The sequence below is a fragment of the Rhineura floridana genome, chromosome 10 (assembly GCF_030035675.1).
Source record: "Rhineura floridana isolate rRhiFlo1 chromosome 10, rRhiFlo1.hap2, whole genome shotgun sequence".
Classification (NCBI taxonomy): domain Eukaryota; kingdom Metazoa; phylum Chordata; class Lepidosauria; order Squamata; family Rhineuridae; genus Rhineura; species Rhineura floridana.
Genome location: NC_084489.1, coordinates 35149549 through 35162170, shown reverse-complemented (window position 1 = coordinate 35162170; position 12622 = coordinate 35149549). Strand labels below are relative to the sequence as shown.

Genomic DNA, 12622 nt, shown 5'->3' with positions numbered 1-12622 from the left:
TACCTCTCAGCCCAAGGGTTGCTGTGAGGATAAAGTATGTATTGGGAGGAACTGAATTTGAGCAACGTGCCTGAGCTTCACCATTTATGGTGATTTGTCAAATTTAGGAGCTAGAGCAATAACCCTTAACTTTCCCCTCCCCTTCCTGTTTGTGTCTCTGTGTGTGAATGGGGCATGGATATGTGTGGATGGATAGATGGTGTATATGAGTATCAGCCTTTTGGTCATGATGCAGTGAATCTCTTTCTTTGTTATGTAAAAATGTTGTTTGATATTGAATAAAACTCTTTAAAAAGGATGTATCGGGAGAGGAAAACAATGGAGACAATCCTGAGCACCTTGAAGGACATGGGATAAAAATATAAACAGTGTAAAATAATTGGAATTAACTTGCACCACAATGTTAAGGACCACCTTCAACTGCAACAGCACAAATGTCATGCCGCAGCTGAGGTGTCCTTATGCCTGGGAAGCAGGTCACAGACTACCACTTAGAAAAACCCTATTCCTAATTTACTATCCTCTCTTCCTCAGTTCTGTCTTTGTCTCTGTTGACTACCCAGTCTTCACTTTGCCTGCAAAGCGATTTGACTTTTACAGTGCCAGAAGGGCTTGTTGTAAGCATACATCAGCTGACTGGTGCTTACTGGTCCTTGCCCAAAGGATCAGCTTCACTATGGAGCTCCCAATCAAAACACGCTGGGCTGTCACTACCAATCAGCTAATCAACTCTGACAGCAAGCCTTACCAAGAAACACTTGGGAACGCAGTTTTAGGCTCCCAATTGTTCCTTTGCAGCAGTGTCTTTACCTGCCCCACATCTGACATCACATATTACATCAGTGTGGGGCAGGTGAATGTGGTTTACAGAAAACAGACTTCTGGGCCAAATTAGGACCCCTGTTGGGTCTAATTTACTCAATGGCCAGAGGCTCCCCACCAGGGATTTGCACGGCACCCAAGACAGTTGCTGCATAGTATGGACAATTTTTCTGTGTGCACCAGTACTTGTCATTTATGCTGAATACTGCACAGCAGCTCATTGCAGGTTTCCCAGTAGAATCAGCACTCATCCCCTATTTGAGAAAAGGTAGGATAAGAGGGAAACCATATGGATTCCTGTCTTTCCTCTGGCCACCCTTGTTAGGATGGGGGTGGTCAGGCCTGAAGCTGAAAAATTGGTAGGTGATTCATAGAGGAGCTTACTTAACACCTCTCATATTATAATGTGTTTTTACTTTTGTAGCACAGTCATAGTGTAACTCAGAGGGGCTTGCAGTAAGTGTCCCTGGTTTCAAAATATTGCACTCAATTTTGAAAGTAAAGAAATTTCTCCAAAATATACAATAGCATATTAAACAATAGCATAAACTGAATTGATTCACTTAACAGTTCTCTTCAAACTCTTCCTGTAACCGTGTACAACACCTGCCCTTAAGTTTGTACTACAAGTACTACTAAAAGTACAAGGCACAAAGTGGCTTATAATAATTACTTTGCACTATAACTTATTAGATTTAAGGGTCAGAGAAATTAACATTTAAATACCATTTAATCTAGGACATTAATCATTGTTAGCCCACATAACTGTACAAATACACTGACTAGTCAATCTGTTAGTATTTTATAGAATCTAATCCTTTCATTGACTTTTATTTTGTCTGGAAATAAGACATCTATGGACTTTTATACCTAGATTATTTATAAACATAAAAAAGCAAAATGGCATGCAATCAGGATAGTGTCACAAATATTGATAATATGGCAATTTGGGCACTTGCTATATATCTATATCTACTAAATTAAGGTCTTTAGCTGAGGCCCTGCTCTGCAAACCCATACCACTACGCACATAGCTTTTTATGGGAAAGGACAATTTCAGCCTCTGCACCCAGACTTATACACTTGTCTCCTCTTTCTTTTTTCTTCTGTTACTGTGAAAAACCTTAGTTTGTGTCAGAAAGGTTTGGAGACACAGTAGTTTGAAGCTGTTACAATCTTTGCTTGTTCTACTGGCTTTATTTTCATCTGTTTGTTTTTGATTGTTTTTATTGTATTTGATTGGTTTTTAGGCATTTTTTGTATTTATTTTTTGTTGGCTGCTATGAATGTTTCTGAAACAGGAAAATGGGATATAATTGTTTTAAAATGGATTAATCACTGCCCTTATACCAAGTGCTAGCCCCAACTAGCTCTTTCAAGTAAAGTGGGTGGCTACAGCTAAGCTCTTCCTCACAATTTCACTTGCCTGGTAACTGACATGCCCAAACTTTGGCACACTGCAAGAGGCTCGGATACTGTGATAACCTACGTTTCCAACCACCCTCATCTCACTCTCTTTGTATTCCCTCGCTGTTCTTCATGCTCCCTTGCTCATGAGATAGTTCAGCAGGGATGCCAATCCTTGTGTTGGTAATTAGTAGCAGAACTCTCATACAGGTGCCAGCTCATGTAAATTCAGTAGAATTGCTGACACTGATCTCCATAGGCTACTGTCCCATTTATCTGTATATGCCTTTCTTAAGGTTCAGCATTGTTGGTGGAAGGCAGACAAACGTGTGTTCCCTTCCTTGATATGTCTTTTGCATAGTACTATTATTTTCATCATACTATTTTGTAACAACAAAAGCAATCTTCAAGCCATATGGAGTTTATAAGGAGATACATCTGTCAAAGTTGTTAATTTAAATCCAGCCTAAATGGATAGAGGCTACACAAATGATTCACTGAGCATTTATAAGCCTGTAACGTAATGAATGGATAGCTTTCATATTAAACCTACTACATTTGTTAAACATTTTGATGATTTGATATAACTGGTAGCAGAAACCTTCCTTTCTCAAGATTAGGAGTCCTGAGCTTCTGTATCAGCACCAGGACAACAAAGATATTTGTTAAATTCTAAGAAACTTTAACATATATATATATTGACAAAGGATGGAAAGACATGGATAGGCTTCATTCTATATAGTTAAGTGTGCAAACCTGAGAATGTCAGTCACATCCTGAGATTACAAAACCACAAAGGAGTACTGAAGAATCTAATAGGACCAATAGGGAACAATTTCCTATATTGATGTTCAGTAAAGAGAGATAAGCACTACATAGATGTGTACCTAACTGAACTTAAACTTCCACAACTATCACAAGATCAGAGTGCCACGTTGACAGAAGAAATTTCTGAACGAGAAATTAAAGACTCAGTCACTAGGCAGAAACATGGGAAATCTCCTGGGGTAGATGGCTTTAGTGGGGAATGCTGTAAGGCCTTCAAAGAACAACTGCTCCCCCACCTAAAGCAGTTGTCCAATGCTATTCTAAATGGCACAGATATCCCAGTTTCCTGGAGGGGAATGTTGGTTCATTCATCCACTTACGATGTGGGGAAGTTGGTTCATTCATCCACTTATGGTGGAAATGCAGCTTTGCCAAAGAATTTTGGATTAATGTGCTTAGTAAAATTTCTGACATCATCGGGCAAATAGTACTGCCAGAACCTTTAATGGTTCTCTTCCTGTTAGATCTTTCAGGTAGGCCTTCACTGATACACAGAGAGTTAGTTGCACTCCTCCTTGCTGCCACAAGACAAGAACTAGCCTCCCACAGGAAAACTACAGGTTTTTCTATGAAGGGGTGGTTGGACAAAATCTGGGACATGGCTCTTTCAGAGTGCCTTGCGTACCAGAACAGGATTATTTATGGGCGAGCCAAGAAAGATAAATTTGAACCTACATGCTATCCTTTTCTGTCCTATGTAAACCAGGATGATCAATTATTGCAACCACCTTCAACTAAAGTACAATTATGGCAAGGATATGTCAGGGGAGCGGTAATCAGGAACTAATATGTTAATTTCCTCTATGACTTCTTCATGTGTCTCACCTGCTTCTCTCATGTGATACTGCTCATGTGAGCCTGCTCCACAAGCTAGAGGGAGCCCCAGCTGACGAAGCGTCAAGGCGAGTTAAGCAGCAGAGCGAAAAGAGGGTAAGTAGCTCCCCTTTATTCCATTATTTAATTGAATTAAAACAGCTCAGAGCAATAAGTAATAAGGGCAGCCTAAGGTCACCCTGAGCTCGGAACCAAATCCTGAAAGAACCTATATCTTAGGAGACAGATCCTAGGAGAAGGAAGCCTATAGAAAGCTAGTGTTCAACACCACCCTAGCAGGAAAGCTTCAGGGGACACTGTAAACAAGGCTAAATTCCAGTCAGAGAGAAGGGGAAAAAGGAAACTCCACCAATACATACAGGGAGAGAGTCAGCTCAGTCCTTGCTAAAAAGGGCAGCTTTAGCCTTCCTGAAACACAACCACAAGCTCTGTTTCCCTAGGTTAAAGCAAGGTCAGGCTGTTCTAGGTGGGAAAACAACAAACAAAAAAGACTTGCCTGGAAGTCGCAGCCCCTTGCTTAGATTAAAAGCAGCCAAAAGCTTAAACAGCCCCGCCCCTCGCTCAGGAAGGAAGCCTGCCTTTCTGCCTTCAAAGGAAAGAAGCCTGAGATAATCCTAAAGAGTTAAGCCCCAGCTGATAGTTGAGCCATCAGCCTCAAGTAACACATCACTGGCTGGCAGCAGTAGCTGGGAGGAACCAGCCACACATATAAAGTCAGAGCACCCTAGCGAGGGAGCCTGCTCCATGAGCTAGAGGGAGCCCCAGCTGACGAAGCGTCAAGGCCCCAGCTGACGAAGCGTCAAGGCCCCAGCTGACGAAGCGTCAAGGCCCCAGCTGATGAAGCGTCAAGGGGAGTTAAGCAGCAGAGCGAGTTAGGCAGCAGGGCGAGGAGGCTAGGGCCCCCCACTCTGTCCGTCCGTTCCGTAACCTCAACTAAACCGCAGTCTCCAACCCATTGACGTAATAAACCTTAAACAAAACTATGCAGGTAAGAAGCCAGCAGGGGTGTGGGGGCTTCCCAGTGTTTTGCACTGCCTGCAGCATGTATGACTATCTGCCTGTTGGACAGAAGTCGTGGGTGTGCTCTCGGTGCAATGAGCTCCTGGCTCTCCGGGAACGACTTCATTTCCTTGAGGCCAAGGTGGCGGACCTGTAAAAGCTGAGAGAGGCAGAGAGGTGTGTGGAGGAGGCCTTCAGGGATGTTATAGCTGTGTCCCACTCCAACGATGATAGCTCTCCTGCTATCATGGAGAACGATGGTCTTGGGGAAGGAGAGCATCCAGCTGAGGAAGAGGGAAACGATTCCTTAGAAGGCACCCATTCCTTGGGGGATGAGCAGCTATCCTCTCGTGCCGAGGATATATCTCCAGGGGGTGGAGGGATCCTTGTAGTGGGTGATTCGATCATTAGGAACATAGACAGTGGGGTGTGTGATGGGCGTGTAGACCGCAAGGTGTTTTGCCTGCCTGGTGCGAAGGTTGCGGATATCGCCCGTCGTTTAGAAAGTTTGGTAGACAGTCCTGGGGAGGAGTCAGTGGTCGTGGTGCACATTGGCACCAATGACATGGGGAAATGCAGCCGTGAGGTCCTGGAAGCAAAATTTAGGTTGCTAGGTAGGATGCTGAAAGCCAGGACCTCCAAGGTGGCTTTCTCTGAAATGCTAATGGTTCCACGCGCAGGACCAGCCAGACAGGCCCAGCTTTGCAGTCTCAATGCGTGGATGAGACGATGGTGTCGGGTGGAAGGGTTTGGATTTGTTAGGCACTGGGGAACATTTTGGGACAAGCCGGGCCTGTACAAAAGGGACGGGGCTCCACTTGAACCAGAATGGAACTAGACTGCTGGCACTTAAAATTAAAAAGGTAGCAGAGCAGCTTTTAAACTGACTGAGGGGGGAAACCTGACAGGTGCTGAGGAAGGTCCGGTTCGGAATAAACCTCCCTCCTGGGATAAAAACCAAAGAAATGATGAAATTTTAAAAGGGGTAGGCCTAGAAGTAGGCATTGTGAGAGCAGGGGCACAGGATATAAATTCAGAAGAGCAAAATTACCACAGGCCAAACCACAAGTGCCAAAGTCACTTGAAGAGAGACACTGCTTACAAGTGCCTGTACGCTAATGCTAGGAGCCTCCGAACCAAGATGGGAGAACTGGAGTGCTTGGTCTTAGAGGAGAGCATTGATATAGTGAGCATATGTGTTCCAGTCATGACAAAGAAGCAAAGTTTCTAGATATTCTAAATGACTATTCCCTAGACCAGTTGGTCATGGAACCGACCAGAGGGATGGCAACCCTGGACTTAATCCTCAGTGGGGACCGGGACCTGGTGCAAGATGTAAGTGTAGTTGAACCGATTGGGAGCAGTGACCACAGTGCTATTAAATTAAATATACATGTAAATGGCCAATTGCCAAGAAAATCCAACACGGTCACATTTGACTTCAAAAGAGGAAACTTCACAAAAATGAGGAGATTGGTAAAAAGAAAGCTGCAAAACAAGTCCAGAGGGTCACATCACTCAAAAATGCTTGGAAGTTGTTTAAAAACACTATATTAGAAGCTGAACTGGAGTGCATACCGCAGATCAGAAAAGGTACCGCCAGGGCCAAGAAGATGCCAGCATGGTTAACGAGCAAAGTCAAGGAAGCTCTTAGAGGCAAAAAGTCTTCCTTCAGAAAATGGAAGTCTTGTCCGAACGAAGACAATAAAAAAGAACACAAACTGTGGCAAAAGAAATGCAAGAAGACAATAAGGGATGCTAAAAAAGAATTTGAGGAGCACATTGCTAAGAACATAAAAACCAACAACAAAAAATTCTATAAATACATTCAAAGCAGGAGACCATCTAGGGAGGCGATTGGACCCTTGGATGATAAGGGAGTCAAAGGTGTACTAAAGAACGATAAGGAGATTGCAGAGAAGTAAATGAATTCTTTGCATCTGTCTTCACAGTGGAAGATATAGGGCAGATCCCTGAACCTGAACTAACATTTGCAGGAAGGGATTCTGAGGAACTGAGACAAATAGTGGTAACGAGAGAGGAAGTTCTAGGCTTAATGGACAATATAAAAACTGACAAATCACCAGGCCCGGATGGCATCCACCGGAGAGTTCTCAAAGAACTCAAATGTGAAATTGCTGATCTGCTAACTAAAATATGTAACTTGTCCCTTGGTCCTCCTCCATGCCTGAGGACTGGAAAGTGGAAATGTAACGCCAATCTTCAAAAAGGGATCCAGAGGGGATCCCGGAAATTACAGGCCAGTTAGCTTAACTTCTGTCCCTGGAAAACTGGTAGAAAATATTATTAAAGCTAGATTAACTAAGCACATAGAAGAACAAGCCTTGCTGAAGCAGAGCCAGCATGGCTTCTGCAAGGGAAAGTCCTGTCTCAGTAACCTATTAGAATTCTTTGAGAGTGTCAACAAGCATATAGATAGAGGTGATCCAGTGGACATAGTGTACTTAGACTTTCAAAAAGCGTTTGACAAGGTACCTCACCAAAGACTTCTGAGGAAGCTTAGCAGTCATGGAATAAGAGGAGAGGTCCTCTTGTGGATAAGGAATTGGTTAAGAAGCAGAAAGCAGAGAGTAGGAATAAACGGACAGTTCTCCCAATGGAGGGCTGTAGAAAGTGGAGTCCCTCAAGGATCGGTATTGGGACCTGTACTTTTCAACTTGTTCATTAATGACCTAGAATTAGGAGTGAGCAGTGAAGTGGCCAAGTTTGCTGACGACACTAAATTGTTCAGGGTTGTTAAAACAAAAAGGGATTGTGAAGAGCTCCAAAAAGACCTCTCCAAACTGAGTGAATGGGTGGAAAAATGGCAAATGCAATTCAATATAAACAAGTGTAAAATTATGCATATTGGAGCAAAAAATCTTAATTTCACATATACGCTCATGGGGTCTGAACTGGTGGTGACCGACCAGGAGAGAGACCTCGGGGTTGTAGTGGACAGCACGATGAAAATGTTGACCCAGTGTGCGGCAGCTGTGAAAAACGCAAATTCCATGCTAGCGATAATTAGGAAAGGTATTGAAAATAAAACAGCCGATATCATAATGCCGTTGTATAAATCTATGGTGCGGCCGCATTTGGAATACTGTGTACAGTTCTGGTCGCCTCATCTCAAAAAGGATATTATAGAGTTGGAAAAGGTTCAGAAGAGGGCAACCAGAATGATCAAGGGGATGGAGCGACTCCCTTACGAGGAAAGGTTGCAGCATTTGGGGCTTTTTAGTTTAGAGAAAAGGCGGGTCAGAGGAGACATGATAGAAGTGTATAAAATTATGCATGGCATTGAGAAAGTGGATAGAGAAAAGTTCTTCTCCCTCTCTCATAATACTAGAACTCGTGGACATTCAAAGAAGCTGAATGTTGGAAGATTCAGGACAGACAAAAGGAAGTACTGCTTTACTCAGCGCATAGTTAAACTATGGAATTTACTCCCACAAGATGCAGTAATGGCCACCAGCTTGGATGGCTTTAAAAGAAGATTAGACAAATTCATGGAGGACAGGAACAGGGCTATCAATGGCTACTAGCCATGATGGCTGTGCTCTGCCACCCTAGTCAGAGGCAGCATGCTTCTGAAAACCAGTTGCCGGAAGCCTCAGGAGGGGAGAGTGTTCTTGCACTTGGGTCCTGCTTGCGGGCTTCCCCCAGGCACCTGGTTGGCCACTGTGAGAACAGGATGCTGGACTAGATGGGCCACTGGCCTGATCCAGCAGGCTCTTCTTATGTTCTTATGTTCTTATACAACAAAACGGCTCTGTACAAATCTGATAAATGGTTGACATCTCTTCCTGTAGTCTTGAGTATCTTGTACAGATATGTACTCAATTTCTTGTTATTTATGTAACAGTATTTTTTGTTATATGTAGTTACTTATTTTGAAACTAATAAAAACATATTAAAAAAGAGAGAAGCACTGATATGTTTCAGTACCATAATTTAGTAAAAAAAAACCCTAAGCTTTTGCTGTTCTTTTTGATAGGTTTCTGGTTTATGAGTTATTGAAATGGTTTTATTAGAATGCATTGTTTTTTATTTATGCTTTTGACTTTTAATCTTTGTAATCTCTTAATTCTCCGCAGTAAGCAATGAACAAGTCAAATATATAATAAGGCAAAAAGCAGCAGAGGAGATCCAGCTTCCCAGGATGCAATTTTGCAGAGAAGAATTCACAGGTTATATAGAATGGCAATATGAATACAAGCCAACAGTGTGGTGCAGTAGTACAAGTAGGCATTTTCATTAGGTTGTATTAATAGAACTATTACATCACAGACAAGTCTCTGAAAGCAATAGTTTTGTTCTTGGCACCATTAGTTAAGAATCCTTTCAGAGTAATAGTCTCAGATCTGTTTGCTACTAATCAAGATGCATAATGAGAAACTTGAGCAAATTAATGTATCCCATATTAGGACAAACTGAAGGAATGTAGACTGTAGCCTAGAGAAATTATTCGTCAGAGAGAGAACTACATGTTCCAAACATTTCAATAAATGGCAGAAAGAGAATGTTGACAAGTGTTCACCTTATATACTAAGGAAAAGCATAAATGTAAAGTTGGTGTATTAGGAAAAATTTATTTCAGTCATCAGCTGTGAATGGCTTTGATGATGGATAATCTCTGTGAGGTTGGGTTAGATTATATCATCATTGTGTTTGAGTCCTTTCCAACTCCAAGTAATTGTTGCTGTTTTGATTCTATTTCTTTTCCTGTGATTTCACAACTTTTTCTTACATTACCATTGAATACATCAGTATGAAACCTTTCACAATATATTTCACCCTGTTGGATAGCAAACATTTTTCTTGAGACTAAATAAAACAGTAGTATCCTTCTACACTAACAATATTAAGGAGACTACTCAGCTTACTACTGGAAATCATTATTCAAAAAAGATGTCTGACAGCACTAGAGGCAAAAATAATTACAATATGCTGATACTCTATACCCTTTTCTCTTTCCAAATACTAGCATGAAGTTAGTTATTAGAAACAGAAAAGACCCAGGCAATTTTTTCTCACTGCCAATACAGTGAGAACTGACATATCACTATGATATATTTCTAACTGTTTTGACAGTATTAGTAGTAAATTATTCCACAAGTTAAGGATCCAAATGACATTTTGTTACAGTGGTAGTCTACTGACAGATTATAATAGGCTGTGCACTAATCTGCACATGAAGGTCTAGTTAGGAAATACTGCTTTAGTAATTATACTTTATATCTCTTTTCTAATTTTTTTCTCTTTATGCTATTTATTAACAACGTGTAGCCCATAAGCGTAATCTAGGCCACAACCATTCATTCCATTGTACAATGTCACCTTCCTGCATTGAACCAAATATCTACATTACCTCTATGGCAACGTTCCCCCTACTTCAGCTCTAACCACATCCAGGAAGGGAGGGAACATTTGTGCATGCCTCCCTATTATCAATGCATCATCACACAGTGATGGACATGACTGTAAAGCAGTTAGAAAGCTGTGATTTACAACCATGGTTTACAAGGCAAACACAGGCCACAGCTTACTGGTGCAGATGTAATGCAAATCATGTTTTGCTACCAACTACAAAGGAAGGAGGCAACTGCAGCATGTGAAAAAAAGATGGAGCATGCAAGGGCCTGAAACCACGTCAAAATTCACTCACATGATGTGAAAACATGCTTTGGCATTACAGCTAAACCAAACCTCTATCTTGTGGATTCATCTTACCAAACTATGCCAATTTGCCATTAGTAGAATCATAAATTAGTAGAGTTGGAAGGGGCAGTGTTTAAACTACTACATGCTTTCTACTTTAGACTTTTTGATATAAATAGCATCCACTACAGTATATCTCTATTACTTTTTATGCTTGTTATACTTGCTTCTTTCTTCTACGTTGTTTCTGGAAAGTTAAAGATAGGCTCTAATATTGCACATGCAGCATCTTATTCAACACTGATGGGCTGGGCTTCTGACATTTTGCTTTGTCCCTCTCCTGTGCCCTATTCTTGCTAAAATTCTCTCTATGCAGAGAAGCTGTTTACAGTATTTATAATATAGTATTTTTAATTTTAAATATTACTACAAAACTGATGTTTGTAAGAAAAATACATTATTTTTTAATAAACAAAATAAACATTAGTAGCCACTAAGCATTCATAAACACAATCTATGTTCATTTATATTTTTGGGTGCTTTATGTGCAAAATTTTGAATATGAACACCATCTAATAGCTAATGCAGCCATCTGTAGTCCTTTGCCGGGGGATAGGCAATGAGCAAGGTGAATTTGTATGCTTCAGAAGAACACAGCTGGCTGATGCTAGAATTTCTTTTCTACGCATTATTAAGAATTTTTTGCTAAGTAATATCAACAGAAGGACATCCCAAAATTTTTCCTAACTTAAGACGAATAAATGCTTCCCTCACTTTTGCAAAGAGTCTAGGTCAATGTGGCCTGATTCAAAAGCATCATTTAATAATATGTGAAAATATAAAAAACATTGTTGAACAGCTATGACTTCTACAATCTCCTAATTACATATTACTATAACCATACTACTGAGAATTCCATGTTACTGGCCACAGTGTAAAAGTCATTGGCTCCTATGATGAAACAGACAAGCAGACCAATGAATGATTTAGTTTCTTTTCCTGCTTTTATTGCTGTGTTAGAAGTGGGACTCATGAGCCACAAACTCTAGAATATATCTAGGATTTTTACCATGGAGAGGGGAGAAAAAAGTAGCATGATAAATACATACAGTGATAGGTAGGTGTTACTAACTTTTAATTATTTCTCTTTTATTTCTTAAGTTTGCAGTACTTAAAAGTAAAATAATCAGAACACTTACAGTCCATAAATCTGCGGAGCAATCTCTAGCCTGTTCAGATGCATGTAGAGCTCGATATCATGTTTCTTTAGCAAATGATCTTGAATCTGGTTTACTTTTGCTACAATAGCAATTGATGGGCCTAAATCTTGTGGTCTTGCGAATGGAATAGGGGTCATCATAGCATCTTTTTCCTAATGAAAGAACAACGAAGTGAAATATAAAATTAAATATATTAAGATAATGTTTGATACAAAACTCTGCTAAAGATCTAGTCTGCCTATCATCTTAAACCATAGTTAAAAATAAACCATAGTTTAATGAGAACTATCATGCTGGTGGACATTAATGTTCACTTCACTTCTCTCCCATTCCTGTCTTTCCAGACAAACCAGGAGCAGAAATCAAGGTTTATTCTTGGCTTACTGCTTATTGGGGGGAAACAAACCACAAGCATAAAGCTAATCCATTCTCTGTTCCCCTCCCCCCCCAGCACAGCAAAAACAGGAGCAGCAGAACAAACTGGGCACTAATGAGCAGCATGCACCAGCACTCATTCTTGTTAAACCATAGTCTATTTTTAACTTTTTAATGTGATAGGTGAACCAGACCAGTAACTAATTGTTGACATATTATCTCCAGCAAGTGAGGTTTTTTGCATAGACAGAGAAGACTCTGCACTTAGGATTCCAGACTAAAATGTTGTTGGTATGTTTTTTTAAAAAAAATAATGACCCTACAAAGCTTGGCATCAAAATACACTAAAACAAAGAGCATTTGGGGAAGGGGGGGAAACAAACCAAAGGATCAGCAAAAGAGCTAAAATGTAATGTTTTGCAAAGGCAGCTGTAAAGTATCATAAAATCCAATTTCAGATCCAAGACAAATTA

General features: G+C 40.7%; 1 protein-coding gene across 6 annotated transcripts in view; it reads right to left on the bottom strand.

The window, feature by feature from the left end:
* Positions 1–12622, bottom strand: part of TBC1D5 (TBC1 domain family member 5) — a 741088-nt gene that overhangs the window by 131278 nt on the left and 597188 nt on the right. For all 6 annotated transcript variants that reach the window (XM_061587418.1, XM_061587420.1, XM_061587415.1 and 3 more), the window contains one exon: positions 11754–11926. In XM_061587418.1, the coding sequence (XP_061443402.1) occupies positions 11754–11926 (173 nt within the window). The remainder of the gene's footprint in view (positions 1–11753; positions 11927–12622) is intronic.